Below are 16,363 nucleotides of genomic sequence, written 5' to 3'. Positions count from 1 at the left end.
TGGTGTCTTGGACGTGCTGCATCTGCAGCTGACATATGTCATCACACATCACCAAGATCTCTCAAGTGTGCTCCCTCGCGTAGACCCACAAGTTCTGACACCACCCAAACTCGATCTTTGGGACCGTCTGTGCCTGCCACAGTTCCATAATGTATACTATGGACTGTGCCCACAACCTTCTTCGGTACCATCAAAATCAACTTCGCCTCCACCATCCCGGTCAGCAGCCAGCTGCTTCTCTGCACCCAGCAGACCATCCAGTCCCATGGCAGCGCATGCGACATCCGTCTAGTTTAACCCTGCCATGGCCTTCCACAGTGGTGTCACATTACTGTCGACTACCATAGCACCACTATCCAGGTGGCGCATGTCTACCAGGATTCTACATTTAAGCTGGCGTAGGGGTGGCCTGAGCCAGTTGTAATTGTGTCACAGTGTTAATGCAGTGCAAGTGCATGCAGCTCAGTATATTGGTTTGATTCTCACGGTAAACTTGGTTTGAGTGTGTTTACTCTTTGGGCTTTGATACTGCATGAATTTGACTTCTGTTGGGACGCAATATGGTCTTCATAGTTGTGTGTGTGTGTGTGTGTGTGTGTGTGTGTGTGTGTGTGTGTGTGTATATGTGTATTGGGCAGTTTTATATTATAATTAAGCTTAAAGTTTTATTATTCTAGTGCTTTTTACCCACACTCATCTCATAAAAGTTTAGTATGTGCACTAGAAATATTGCTGCTGTCTGCTCAAATGTACAAATTGATACCACCACCGTTCTTCCGTAGTACAGTGAACAGTGGGCACTACACACAGATGGTGTAACAATTTGTTAACATTACACCAGATAAGCAGCAGTAAATATAATTTTAGCAGGGTGGCATTATAAATCATACTGCCAATAACATCATTACTTTCTTGAATTAATATACCTACAGACAAGTGATTTCTAATGGGTTGTGAGCCACTCAGCCTCCTCATTTATCCCCACTTGACTTTTACATATGGAATTAAATGTTGCTTATCAAACTCGTCCTCACATTGTCCCCAAAGTGAAGAAGGAAACTGAACAAAATGTTGCTGAATCCCTCAACAAATTTTACAATCTGCATTTAAAAACTATTTTTATGGTGGTAAGTTCCTATGGGACCATACAGCTGAGGTCATTGGTCCCTAAGTTTACACTCTACTTAAACTAACTTACACTAAGGACAGCACACACACCCATGCCCGAGGGAGGACTCAAACCTCTGACGGGTGGGGAGCCACGTGAACCGTGGCAAGGCACTTCAGGCTGTGCGGCTATTTAAAAACATTCAATGTTATATTCAATTACCTGAATCACAAAATCGAGACCACTTTCAACAATTTTTTAGAACTTTGTTATTTTTTACGTAGGACTGAGATACTTTTCGAACACTTCGTATTTGTAAATATTACTGTGACTGTATAATCTGGTGCCAGTGTACTTCATTTCTAACTCAGTGCTGTGTATGCATTTTCAATTTAGTAGTAATCTTAAAGCTTCTTTCAAACATTAGTAAATAAGAAAATTGAATGATTACATTTTATTTTGCAAAGTTCTGTGCTTATGTTGCATTCATTATATTTCACTTTATAAACTGTTTTTTGACTCATTGTAAGCAGACAATGTTTCAAATAAATAAATATTGGAGTTAAATAGGGGACACCACAAGACAGGGTTTTTCTTATTGACAGGGTAGTTATTTATTATTCATGCTGTCCAACATTTATCCAACTTGTGTTTAAGGCTACAGACTCTCCCTAAAACAAACAACTGCTAATTTATCAACGTTGTTAAGCAACTTGATAATCCTTTTTTTTCAACTTGAGTGCATAATTACGTCAGTCAACCATTTGATTGTTACTTAAGTTATGAAAAATATAAAATCAAAGATAGGGTATTGAAATCATAAATTATATTTAGATGCATAAATGGTTTTACATCTTCAGTAATACATCAAATTTGAATATTTCAACAACATTTAATTAAGCATATAACTGTATACAATATATAGGTATGGGAGCTACCCCAAAATATGATAATATACTGGAAAACTCTCACTATATGTATGTCAAGTTTTATTTCAGACAGCTTATAATGATTACTATAAAACTAGATTTTATTAAAACAGAAATTATACACAAAGTTATCTATTGATATGCTTTTCACACACTGTATGTAAAATACCAGACTCCCAATCCACTCCATATGATCATATACTACAAAAATACATTATGTTTGAGTCTTATTATAAGAAAAATAGTGAAATTAGCTTTTATAATGAAATAAGGCTCTTGAAACACAATACAACAAGCAGCTAGTTACTTTATTAACAATAAATAATGTGCTCTCTCAGTTTCTCCTGGTATTAATCATAACAATGTAGCTTTGGGTGTTCAGTCAAAGCCACAGTATTCCTGCGCTATACTTGAGTGCCCAATCCAGTCATTTCTGCAGGTGCTGGAAGCTGTGTTTTTATCCATACTTGCTACCTGGCCTTCAACCAGACTGTGAAGTACTATTGATGATATTTATAGTTGAGTTTGACTTCCTAAAAATGTGTCCCAGATCCAAAATTATGCTTTCACTGAAACCTCCATTGGGGTTTGTCATGACTCTCTAATTATGCTGTGAATGAAGTTGGTGTTTGTAACACAATACCAGTCTTGCAGCATGTCATTTAATGTTCAGAAATTTGCTTCATTTTTTTGGTCTGCTGTGTTGCCAATGTTCCTTGCACTTCTGAACTATTTTAACAATTTGTCACAGTCACATGTAATCAGTACATAGCCAGCTTTTGGAAACCTAGACATTTCTTAACATTACAAAGAACACTTTTGTTTGGAGTGGGCTATATTGAATGCTGTGGCAAAATAATAGCAGCATCATGATGCAAATGTCAAACTTCTGGGACAACACATTTAACAAGCCTATTGAAATAAACATGTTGGAAAATCTGATATACCACTGCAGAGGTTTCAATTTAAGCAGGGGTTGAGAACCAGCACTAAATTTATTGAGTTTGCACTGGTTACCTCATCCATCACAACTCATAAACACTGAGAAAATGAGTGTTTTATGGATTATCATGCAGGCTTTGAAGAATAAATAGCACCTTAGGACATGAAATACTGTCTATAGAAATGGAATCAACAGTATGGCTGAACACCTGAAATGCACCATTAAATAATAAAGCACATGTTTTCCAGTCACACAGATACAGGGTTGCTACCTGAAGCATGTACATTTTAAGAAGCACAATATTAAACTGTTATCTACAAAAAATCCAAACATAATGTCATATCTACAACTAAATAAACTATAAAGAAAAATAGCAAGCATCCATATTTTACAGAATTTGTACTAGATATCACTTTTTGGAAAGCATTAGGACAGTTATATTTGCATCTCTAATAATTTCAAATCTGAAGCAGTAGTGCAACTCCTGCCAATATCCATTTTGTTGGTTTGTCCTTAGTCTTGAGGTTAAAAGTCCATACATAAGTTGGTCCTCTAGTTCGTGTTTTGTAGATAGGACATTCATAAATGTTCCTAGTATCTATCTTGTCTTGTGTAATAGCCTGAGGAAAAAGTATATAAATGAAAAGATAGTTGGTAACTGATAATAAGAAGTCAATTATTATATTGGCACATGATGGAAACCATAGGTTCCAAGAACTTTATTGTCCCTAGCAGCAAAATTTAATAAATAGTCAATGCTTGATTATGGAAATTAATTCTTAATCTGTGATATAATAGTAAATAATATATTAGAGTAATACCAACCCTTATGTTGAGAACTGGCAGCATAGGAAAAAGTTCTTTGAGACGTGACTCACTAATCACGCCAGCCTGCATATCCCAACGTGCTCCTTCCATAAATAAACCATGCACATATGCTCCATCACGTGGCGCACTGCGTACTGTTGCACTTTTTCCACTGTGCAGAAAAAAAAATGTATGTAAGCCTGCAGCTTCTTCCTCTCACATCCTCAAGTGGAAATTCCTTAGGAAATATCTTATCTGTGCTTACTTCTGATCTCCATGAAAGTTATTTCTTTGCTCACACAACATAAAAAACTCCTTAGACTAAGTATATGCTGTCCAGCTAATCCAGTTCTAGGCAATGAGTAATTACACATTTCAGAAATTGATAATAATGGTGAAACCACGAATGAAAGTTCATTAGTAAAATTTTTGGTTTTGAAATAAAAATGTCCTCACATTCAGTTTTTGGTGAATAAACATTCAGTGACTCACATACATTCACAGATACTACATCATTTTGGAAAATATCACAAGTTATAGCCCATGGAACAATACTAGGATTCTGGTAATGCTTATTTTGTAAATGTTACCAACTGAATGCAATTATTGCAATTCAAGACTTTTAATGCCTCTATATTTATATGCTGGTATATCAAGTCTTTGTGCTTTAATTGGCAAACAATAAAAGGGATTATTAGGCAGATTGGGAAGTAGAATGCCACTGTACAGAATAAAACAGTGTACAAAGGTTCAGTATGCCTGTTCAGAAAGGAATCTAATACTAACATGAAGTGGATACTGTTTGTTATTTTAGTTTCTATAGCTAGTCACTGTAGGGTACTGGTTGCTCAAGTATGTAATACTTCATTCATCTTTCTCAGTATAAAAGGCCGTATGTTCACAAAAGTCATTCTTGAACTAGGGTAGCTATTAAACAAGACATTTGGTACTGATATAATCAAATTCGATCGTCTTGACAGCTATGCCATTATAAGCTAAACGTCCTGCTTATGTTTTGGAGGACCATTAGATGGAGAATATTCACTAAAACAGTTGATCCTAGAAATAACATCTGAGAAAGATAAGTTCTCTTATTGGAAATGTTTCATTCCAAAAATACATAGAAATGAAAGGCTCAAAAATGTTGTAGTTCACTTCATTCGGTAAAATGATGAACCAGTGTTATAGACTTTACCAGGCGCTGTAAAAGTACTAGAGCAATACAATATAAACTGTAATATACTAACTATTTGTACTTTCCTGTCTCTATAACCCCTCAATGAGAATATGCTAAAATTTATCATACTGTCATGTCGTAACACACTCAACTCCAAAACCAAAAGCAGGGTCATCAGTGAAATGAAACACTTAGAACTGAAGCACATTTATTATGAACATCAATGTAAATCCAGAACAGAACACAACTGAACTCCTGGTCAGCACACTTCTATAACCTTCCAAAATATACTAAATAACAAATAACTGCTGGTGGTCAGTGTTGGAGTGGCAACCTGCAAGCCAACAACCAGTAACACTAACCCCTACACCGAAATTCATGCACCACAGCTTGCGGCATTGGACTCTCTCCTGGAGAAAAAGCGATCCACTGTTCCAGTTCTCTTCAGAGCTGACTGCGGCATCGTAGATGTAGAACTTTTTAATGGTTCTCTTTATAGCAGTGCTGGTGGATCCTTGCATTCTCTTCATGTTGTCACATCCTCTTCACTATGATGAGCATTGGAGATAGTCCCACCTGTCAAAGCTTCGCAACAGTCAAACAGGTCTTCAGTTTCCTTCAACAAGTGTCATTCCACCCCACTCCCTCCCTCAACAATCTGCAACTCAGGTTTGTCATAGGGATTTTTATGGAGGACATGGATATCTCTGCACTTTATCTTCCTGATGAAGGGTCATAAATCTTGACTTCATATGTGACGTCCGGCAGGCAACAAAGGAAATATGAGCCAAAGTACTGCTTTGGTAACTTTTCCAATAGCTGCACTTTCCACACTGGTGTAAAAATCAATACCAAGTCTCTTGGTCTGTATCTCACTGAATATTTCTTGGTGATATAATGCTCTTGGTCTTTCTCCTGGCTGGCTGCGTTCTGTGAGAAAACCAGCTTTCTTGCTCCATTGGTCCTAGTGACGAGTGTTTCATGTTGTCATCCTGAGTATGTCCAGCTGAAACAGGAACAATGTCCCTGTTGTTGTTTCAGCATTGCAACCATGGAACAGAAAGAAAGGTGTGACTCATGTAGTGTCTTGCTACACTGTGTTGTATGTAAATGTCACAAGGGCAGTATTGTATCCCAAACTGTCTATTCTACATCACTGTACATCGAGAGCTTATCTGACAGTTTATTATTAAGGCATTCTGTGAGCCATTCATCTGTGAATAATACGAAGTTATCATCCTGTGGGCGATGCTGCAACGTGAAATTATATCTTATACTGGTCTCAAATGGAAAATTTTGCATGATTATACATTATTACATGGTGTGATCCACATTTCAGACAGGTGTCTTCTACAAGAAGTTTTGCAATTCCTGTAGCTTCAACAGTCAAAACTGCTTTGACAAGAGCACAGTGGGTGAGATAATTAGTGCAGACTGTTATTCATCAGTTCCCATTTGTCAATTTCAGGAACCTCCCCAAGAGGTTGATTCCGATTTGGTGGAATGGGACTACTGCATGTCGAATTTATATCAGATGTCCTGAATGTAATTGCAGTAAGTACTTCTGTTGGTGGTATCCCTTGCAGTGTCTCATAGTATCTAATAGATTGGTAGAGACCTGGGCAATGATACCCATGTCTGATAGTACCTAGAGTCTTCACGAATCTCAGGTGGCCAGATGTAACAGCATTACAGAAATACTTCAGGGTAGCTGGCTTTACATGAGCTGGGATGATGAGCAATCGTTTCTGACCCAGTTTATCATAGTTATTTGTATACAATGCTCCATTCACTATCTGTAGTTCTCCTTTGGTTGGATCATCCTTCTTCAAGACTGATATAGTCTTCAAATGTCTTCAAGGAAACAACAATGTGATCCAGATAGCAAAGACACATTGTCTTAGGATTCTGGGTGTTTAGGAAGGATTCCTCTTGATGGCCCATGAATAGGTTGGCATAGGATCTTAGGAAGCATGTAGAAGGTATGAATGTGGGGAATGGTAAGGGTAAGCAGAGAGATGGTCTCCAGGGAAAGATTCCGGGATGGGCCTAAGGATTTGAGAAGTGCCTGGAATCCTGCTGGATTTCTGGAACAGGTTCACTGTGCCAAAGTTTGTAGGTGGATGTGTCTGACAACAGGCAGAGTGGCAGAGTCTGAACCTTGCCACAGTTACCCCATTCCAGAAATCCAGCAGGATCTCCAGCCACTTCTCAAATCCTTACGCTCATCCCAGAACCTTTCCTTGGAGTCCATCTCTCTGCTCCCCCCACACTCCTACCTTCTACATGCTTCCTAAAGTCCATAAGTCCAACCACCCAGGACACCACATTGTGGCCGGTTACTGTACCCTCACTGAGAGAACCTCTGCTCGAGTGAACCTTCAATCTACTACCCGCAACCTATATGAAAGATACCAACCATTTTATCCACAGTTCCTGTCTCTTTACCATATTGGGCCCTGCCCATCACTATTGATGCCACCTCCCTTGACACTAACATCTCTAATGCCCATGGCCTTCCCCTATTGAACACTATCTTTCCCAACACCAGACGGATTAGAACCAACAACCTCCTTCCTAGTTGCCATGACCACCCATATTCTTACCCACAATTACTTCTCCTTTGAAGGCAATACCTACAAACAAATCTGGGGTACAGCTATGGGCACCCGCATGGAACCATCCTATGCCAACCTATTCATGGGCCATCCAGAGGAATCCTTGCTAAACACCCAGAATTCTATACCTCTCATCTGGTTCGGATTCATTGATGACATCTTTGCGATCTGAATTCAGGGTGAGGACACCCTATCCACTTTCCTCTAGAACCTCAACAACTTCTCCGCCATTTGCTTCATGTGGTCCTACTCAATGGAAGAAGCCGCCTTCCTAGATGTTGAACTCACCTCAAAGATGTCTACATTAGATCCACTGTCCAAATCAAAACTACTAACCACCAGCAATACCCCCACTTCAACAGTTGCTGCCCATTCCATACCAAGAAGTCCCTTCCATACAGCCTAACCACCCATGGCCATCGGATCTGCAGTGACAAGTGTGAAATGTACTGAGGGTCTCACTGAAGCCTTCACAGACTTTAATTATCTTCCCAACCTTGTACAGAAACAAATATCCCATGCCTTGTCTTTCAAGTCTCCCACCACCTCCCAAAGTCCCACCATTCGGCCACAGAGGAGCATTCCTCTCATAACTCAGTACCACCCAGGACTGGAGCAACTAAATTACATTCTCCGCCAGGGTTTTGATTACCTCTCATTGTGCGCTGAAATGAGAAATGACCTGCCCATTATCCTTCTCGCCCCTCCCACATGGTATTCCACCATCCACCGAGCCTACACAATATTCTCGTCTATCCCCTTCTCACCCCTCCCACATGGTATTCCACCATCCACCGAGCCTACACAATATTCTCATCTATCCCTACACAACCCCTGCTCCCAATCCCTTACCTCATGGCTCATACCTCTGTAATAGACCTAGATTCAAGACCTGTCCCATACATACTCCCACCATCACCTACTCCAGTCCAGTCATGAACATCACCTATCCCATTAAAGACAGGGAAACCTGTGAAACCAGCCATGTGATCAACAAGCTAAGCTGCAACCACTGTGCTGCATTCTATGTGGGCATGACAACCAACAAGCTGTCTATCTGCACGAGTGGCCACTGACAAACTGTGGCCAAGAAAAAAGTGGGCCACCCTGTTGCTGAGCACACTGCCAACATGACATCTTTCATTTCGATGACTGCTTCACGGCCTTTGCCATATGGATCCTTCTCACCAGTTTTTCGAACTGTGCAGGTGGTAACTTTTCCTGCAATATATCCTATATTTCTGTATCCCTCCGGGCCTCAACCTTCGTTAGTCACTGTCCTCACCCACCCATCCCCTTTCCTGTTCCCATTCCAGCACTACACAGCCATCATTCCACCATTGCACCCAGTTTATTTTTTATCTCCTTTTCCGCTAACCCTCCCCTCTCCCCCGCCCTACCTCTCCACTGCCCTCCACCTAACGTCCTGACTGAACCCTCTCTCCACCTCGCCCTGTGCAGTCCCCAGCAGCACTTCACTATCTGCCACGCCTACCATACTATCCCCCCTCCCCTCCCCACCCCAGCCTCCTCCTTACCCTCATCGAGTTGCCACTCCCATCATGCACTGGTGCTGCTCCTCACAGTGTGGCTTCAGTTGCCTGAGGCCTGAGACTGGGGTCATATATCTGTGTGTTTCATTTTGTGTGTGTGTGTGTGTGTGTGTGTGTGTGTGTGTGTGTGTGTGTGTGTGTGTGTGTGTGTGTGTTGTCTATTTTTGATGAAAGCTTTTATTAGCCTATCACTGACTCAGCATCTCCACTATCTGGTGAGATACAGTATTGCTACATTCCATTCTGAATTTTCTTTTGTTCCTTTCAAGGAGTTTATCAACGCACAAAAATGGTTGACATCTTTTTTCAAAATATTTTTCAGTAGTCAGTAGTTGATGCACTTACGTCATCTATCATCCTTCTTCTTCACAAGGGCCACAGGTAATAACAACAGATTCTGAAGGTTCAATGATGTCATCTTTTAGCATCTTCTCCACTTCCTCCCAGATGATGTGTTTTTCCAGTATCCAGTGACACCATATACAAGTACTGTCTAATTTGTGAATGATCCCAAGTGTCAATAAGACCTCGTCCCATTAGCCACTTGGTCTATCTATTCTTCACTCCAGATTTGAAAGCATCCAAAAATTAATGCAGAATGGCTATCATTCACCGATGTTGTTCCTTGGACAGCCATATCCTACTGGCAGTTCTACAGCACCTTCCTCTCCTTTGTTGTCTGTAGCGCCAGAGAGGAAAATTTTTCACTGATGGCACTAAACTGCCCTTCCTGGACTGATTTGGCCGCTCCTATGCACATACCTTTAGGGATTTGATGAGCCTGGTTTGGACAGTTAGTGATAAAAGTTCTCCATGGTCACATAAAGTGCTTATGATCTTTGCTGACATGTAGATTTCTTTCATAAGCCAGATATAAATTTGCAACTGACAAAAGCTTCACTGTTTAAATGAGCATCTTGACTGATTCATCTCATAGATGATGGCTAAATATCAATGTCTTCATCACCAAACATCTGCCTAAAGCAGTCTTTTGATGTGTGCTTGTTGGAATAGCTTCATCATCTGGACCTCTAATCTTCCACAGTCTATACCTGCTTGTGATGTCTGCAAAAAGTCCTATCTCAGAATAATATTATGACAAATCTGGAGGACTGCATTTTCTCACTGATAGTTATTCTTGCAATACGGGTTCTTGTCAGCTGTACATATTTCCCATTTGCAACTTTCACCAAAATCATTTTTGTATCAAAGGACATAAGCGTTATTTATGTGACAACAATAACAATTCAACACTACAAACTGACTAACACTCAGACAGACTGGCCATCGATGATGATGTCAATGAGATTTCCTGACATCTTGGTGATTGTTCTCCAGGGAGGATTTTCATCTATGTTGGCCTCACCTACATAGATAGTCACCTATCTTAGTTTTCCTGAATTTTGTGGCTACGCAAGCAACTGGTCCCTCTGCTTCACTATGAGGAATGGCTGTGGCATGGTAGGGAGCAACCTTTATCCAGAGTAGGTGATGGGCTTCATCCCAGAAGTCTGCTATAAGCATCTGCCGTTGACACTTTCCAGCATAGTAGTTGACGAAAACTATCCTTCTTACAATGTGTCCAAGGGGTCCACCGTGAAAACATAGTGTCTGCCATTGACACTTTCCAGCATAGTAGTTGACGAAAACTATCCTTCTTACAATGTGTCCAGGGGGTCCACCGTGAAAACATAGCAGCATCTTGTCCTATGTACTCCAAATACTGTAAGCAGATTTGCTGCAGATTGTCAACAAATGTTTTCTTTAGTTCCTGGAATGTGACCCATTTATAACGCTTATCTTCGTCTTTCTCAAACCACTGCTGGGCTGTCCCATAAATGTAAAACTACACATTCACCTAACACATCTCATCATTCTACCTATTGCATTTGGCAACTTAGTCAAATCCTTTCATCCATTTGTTGGATCCTGATCAACATTTCTGAAAACACTGACGGATGCCTGATGTGTAACTGACTTCTTTTGTTTTGGAATTCATTGGTAGCCTGAATATATGGATCCTGGGAATGGTATACTGCTTGTATTCCAGTTCCTGCCCATGTAAACTATGCCTTTTATGTTGCCTAATGGAAGCCATCATGATGTAAATGTTTTACAGTATATGGTGCCTACACCAAACAATGTCAAGTTGCAACCACACTAAAATCTAAATCAAAAAGCAGCAATGAAGTCGAAAACTTATAACTGAAAGCACATTTATTATGAATAACAAAACATATCCAGAATGGAACTGAACACCTGGACAGAATGTGCCTATGTTTATACAGACATTAACTATTCCAGAATATGCAAATATTACAGACATAACAAATTTTGAGAACATTCCAGAAATGATAGATATTAAACATCGAATAACTGCTGGGGGTCAGTTTTAACATGGTAACCCATGGCATATCAGCCAATGATGCTAACCTCTTTATCACACTGCCTGCAGCACAGTTTACAGGAATACGACAATGTCGTTGCACCAACATGGGAACACGTAGAGGTTGTCTGGTACAGAGCCCCATCATGATCAACAATTTGCACTGAATGACAGTATCACATGAGCAGCTGACTTGATTCCCAATTTCTCTATGCTCATTCCCAGTCTGTGGTGCAAAACAATCTGAACTTTGTCAAGCTTTTTTATGCCATTGGATTTCCCCATTTGAGACCCATATTGTTGCTAATAAGAGTCCCCATTTGTCTCTGCATTAGTTCTATACTTTTCTCGTCACAACACATCTACATTGCCACCTTGTGGCAATCAATCTTGAGGTGGGCACTGGTCATAATATTTCAGCTCATCAATGTAAGTATAAACACAGAAATCAGCAGCTTTTTATTGTAACAATACAGCAATTAATCTCTCTTTCTGTGTATGTGTGTGTGTGTAAAGTTGAGTATCATACAGTATATTGTTTTCAGCAGCAGTGAACTGTTTCTCATACAATGCAGTTCTAATCATAATGCAAAAAAATTAAATATTTGGATTATACACTATTGACTGCAAAATACTGACAAGGGGAAGGCCTCAGACACGGCCAACCGATTTCAGCTCAAATTTGGCAGGTCGCTAGTGTACAACCTAAAACGAAGGAATCTAAAATATTTTGGGTCAACACCCCTGCAATTTTGAGAAAATCACCTCTAAAGGTTATGACTCAAAATTTGAGGGATTGATAGATAATTGTAAATAGAGCATTTTTCATCATCAGGTATGGGGTCCACAAATGCAAACTTTTCAAGAAATCGAGGAAAGAAACTTTTACAACTGCCGCTTCTGTAGCCACATAGTAAACACTTTTCGCCAACAGCACCAATAGCGCAATGGCAAAGGTAACTGGCTGGAAATCGGAAAACCCATGTTTGAATCTCGAAGAAACCTATGCGGATGTTATTCTTTTCATTTGTATTTTTCCATATCTCAATTGATAGGGATAGGAGGGTTAATAAGGTAAGTAAATCAATAAGGAATGATAATAATAAGGCAGGCAAACTAATTTCCCAAACACTGTGAGTTAGTGAAGTATTAAACTTTTAAGCCTTGCCACATGAAAGCAACTCTGAATATGAGTGCTGTGAATTCCTCATGAGGGATTACAGATAGTCAACTGTGTGACACTTGTTTACAGCGAGGCACGGGACAGAATGCACACGGGGTGAGTTATGTTGTCCCGGTTGCCTCTTCGTCATATCATAGTTGTGAACCTGGAAGAGTGAACATGTCCAGCACGAGCCTTATAAAAGTAAATTGGAAAGAGTTGTATTCCGTCATTAGGATGCTGTGTACCTCATGGATACATGTAGTGATTTTTCCATTGTTAATGTGCCGAATGAAATACGTTTTGTGAATGAATACAATGTTCTTCCATAAGTAATATATGATGAGTACTGTGTGTCATTTGTAGTAATTAGCTCGTTTGTTTATGCCACAGTAACTAGTTATTGTTTGTTGTGCTGTATCCTTCAGGTGCACAATCTGAATAATGGAGGATGTACACCCTTCGACTAGTGCTGTAATATATAGCTGGGAGCCTATCACAGACGATGGCAAGCGGGAAGTTACCGACACTGTGTTTTCGTTTGTAAAAGTGTTGCAAGACAGATGCATTATCAATACACTACCGGAAGCAGGCAGTTCTGTTTCTCAGCATTCCAGATTGATAGGAGCAGCTATCGTAAAGCGATTTTTGGAGCTGATGAACGAAATGACTTTTGTTGATGCTGAAGTACTATACCATGAAGACGAAGCAGAAAGTGATTCAGTGGAAGATATCCTGACCAGTGAATCGCAAAATGGTCATAACACTTTGGAAATCTCCGTGTCACAGGGAATATGTGCTTCATCTGTTCCCATTGAGTATTATGGACCGGTCAATAAACAATTGAACTACGGCGCTATACCCCTTGAAGTAAAAGTAAAGGCAGTAGCACCAGCCAGGAATCATCCAAATTGGAACTTACAAACACTGCAAAAGAATGGAGCAACAACAGCCCTGAAAAGGAAGGACTTGAAATTGTGGGAAAGTGATATCATTAAAGGAAGGACAAGATACAACAAATACCAGGTGATAAATAAGTGGACATATGACCGATTTGTCGAATCTCATTGTCATAAAGATAATGTAACAACGAGAATACTTCAGGGGAGGACTGTAGGTGCAGCGCTTCGATATATGGCCAACAAGGATTTTACATTTGCTACATCATTATCTTGGGCAAGAAATTTCAAATCGGAGTATAAAATTAGTCAATGGCACATCACTAAATACATCTCTCATAAGGAGGTACAAAATATAGAAGATATACGGAAAGTGGCGGCTTTCTTCAGCTTGCAAACAGTGTCATTTATGACCGGTTTTAATCGTGATTATGTGATCAACACTGATCAAACAGGATGTGAGTATCGGGTGAACATTCGACACACGTTGTTGCATAAGGGAGAAAAATGAACCCTTGTCGCAGTTGGTAGTAAAAGCAAACTAACACATGCAAATATGCCATCACAGTCTCTGGAAAAGTGTTACACTTTGTCCACAGGTTATAGAAGAGGTCAATCGTTTAACCAACTCATGGAAAAATGTTTACATTACTTGCTCCAAATCCAGAAAACTGACAAATGCGATTTACATAAAATTTCTTGAGAATGTTTTGAAGCCATATGTTTCTCATAACAAGTTTTGTCTAATATTGGATTCCTGGAGTGGACAAATTAATACTACAAAATATGACACAATGTTTATAGATGGCAAGGGTCAGTCGACGTGCACAGTAAAAGTAATACTGCCAAACTGCATGCCTGTGTGCCAGCTGTGTGATGTTTATTCCTATTGCCAGTTAAAAATTGTATTTCCAGGCTATAGAATTGCAGTGTACTTCTGGAAACCCAGTAGGAATTGCACAACGGCACAGATGCAATAACTATTCACAGCATAATTCATAACCAACTTTCAGCACCGATTTTTCAGGCAATGATATCGTATACGTGGTACGCATCAAAATTAATTCCCAAAGAAGACATGTTTTTAAATGTAAACCAAGTTTGTTTTCCGCTGACTCTTCCAAAATTCTATTCCAAAATCAGATAATTACCAACTGGACATTTCCTTACATAAAGTATCTCATGCACTCATGCAAAACATTAGAGATGGCTTCCAGTACAATCCTAAGGATGTAACTGCTTTTTTGGCTGTGTTCCTCAACAACCAATTTTCAAGCATTGTATACATTTTAATTGGTAGCAGCTGTTTCTGAGCATCCAGAATGAGTTTCAGCCACTGTCCCAACATATAACTATAAGACTCAAAGTACATTAATTACCAAATGCATAATGAGTTGGGTCACACTTAAATACACTCTAAAATTATGAATAAAATTATCATGCAGCAGGTGTGAGGTACAAAGCGACAGAGTCTGTCACTATCCACAAATTGCAGGAAGTATTGTTGAACAGGAAGTGCTCTTAAGGGCTGCTCTCATAGCACTGCTGCAGGAAATAAGGATTCTCAGTTTTATACTTCATGAGGATCATGTATAAAGGGTCAGACTAATGTTGAAAAGTGACTAATGCTTGTATGAGTCATGTAACTGAAAGTTAAATTTCCTTATGAATTTGTTGATATGTATAATGCCAAAACCAACAACACTGTAAATAGTACTTCTCTCAGATAAAAGAATATAAAGGGTAAGATGCTGCGATAAAAACACAATGCCTGCTACTTCATTAATGTATTGTTTAAATCAAAGGATGTCCATTTCTGTTGCATATATGGTGTCTGAAAGTTTATTGTTTCCCTCTTTCCATCTCACTGCTACCCATAATTTTCTTCACTGCACCATTTCTAAGCCGTGTACTAGCTGAAAATAATGTGGAATTGAAGAAAACATGAAGTATTTAGATTACGCGCAACCTATTGTAAAATACCAATAAGTACATTACTGAGTGTCTCTCAGCAGAAAATTTTTATGCAACATTGTAGAGTGTAAACCTAAAGTGAAGAAATTATAATTATTTCAGCTTCTTATATTGCATTTATACTTATTGTTAATTTGTTGTGTTAACATAATGAGGTCCTTTCAGATTTTAAACTGTTGAAATTTCTGGGGAACTTACACAACGTCCTCTTTCAGCTTCTTTGTCACATCACACTGTAAACACATTTTGTCAAGAGGAAGTTCATTCTTGCGAGCTGTCGACTGCATGATGGCTGTCAAAAATGACTGCGGATTGAAAAATCCTGCCAGCCAGACAGATGCTGGTAGCTGGAAACAGAAAAGTCACAACAGGAGTGTGAAAGATGGAAAAAAAAATTGAGCATTTATACAACAGTACAACCCCATTTTTACATTTTCCTTCTTTTTACGTTCATTCTGTCCATCTCAACACAAGTCCTTTTCTCTAAATAGAAGCTTTCCTGTCATTAATGATTCAGTGTTAACAACACTTCAAGTTTTCTTTGATATTACCACAACTTCTAACATTGATTTTCATCCCAACATCTACAAAAAATGCATCATAATCCTGGCCAAAGTCAGCCTTGGAAAAAGCAGAAAATGCAGATGATATGCAAAGTTATTGATCGTGTTACATAGTGTTAGTGGAGTAAACAGGATTTCATGTTGGCGTGTTGGGTCACGGCTGCTTGTATTATATGTTTGCAGTGTTTGGAAGGGTGGGAAAGTATGCTGAGTTACTGCCTTAATGATAATAATGATCTGATGA

General features: G+C 39.4%; 1 protein-coding gene across 1 annotated transcript in view; it reads right to left on the bottom strand.

Moving 5' to 3' along the window:
• Positions 1 to 1,919: 1,919 nt before the first annotated feature.
• Positions 1,920 to 16,363, bottom strand: part of LOC126355394 (dynein beta chain, ciliary) — a 677,699-nt gene continuing 663,255 nt past the window's right edge. The window contains exons 80-82 of the mRNA XM_050005692.1: positions 15,755 to 15,903; positions 3,806 to 3,959; positions 1,920 to 3,600 (exon numbers count right to left, since the gene is read on the bottom strand). Of these exons, the coding sequence (XP_049861649.1) occupies positions 3,439 to 3,600; positions 3,806 to 3,959; positions 15,755 to 15,903 (465 nt within the window). The 3' untranslated portion in view covers positions 1,920 to 3,438. The remainder of the gene's footprint in view (positions 3,601 to 3,805; positions 3,960 to 15,754; positions 15,904 to 16,363) is intronic.

Source organism: Schistocerca gregaria, chromosome 3 (assembly GCF_023897955.1).
Source record: "Schistocerca gregaria isolate iqSchGreg1 chromosome 3, iqSchGreg1.2, whole genome shotgun sequence".
In the NCBI taxonomy this organism is placed as follows: domain Eukaryota; kingdom Metazoa; phylum Arthropoda; class Insecta; order Orthoptera; family Acrididae; genus Schistocerca; species Schistocerca gregaria.
Note: the sequence above shows the minus strand (reverse complement) of the source record. Positions and strands in the feature narration are given on the sequence as shown.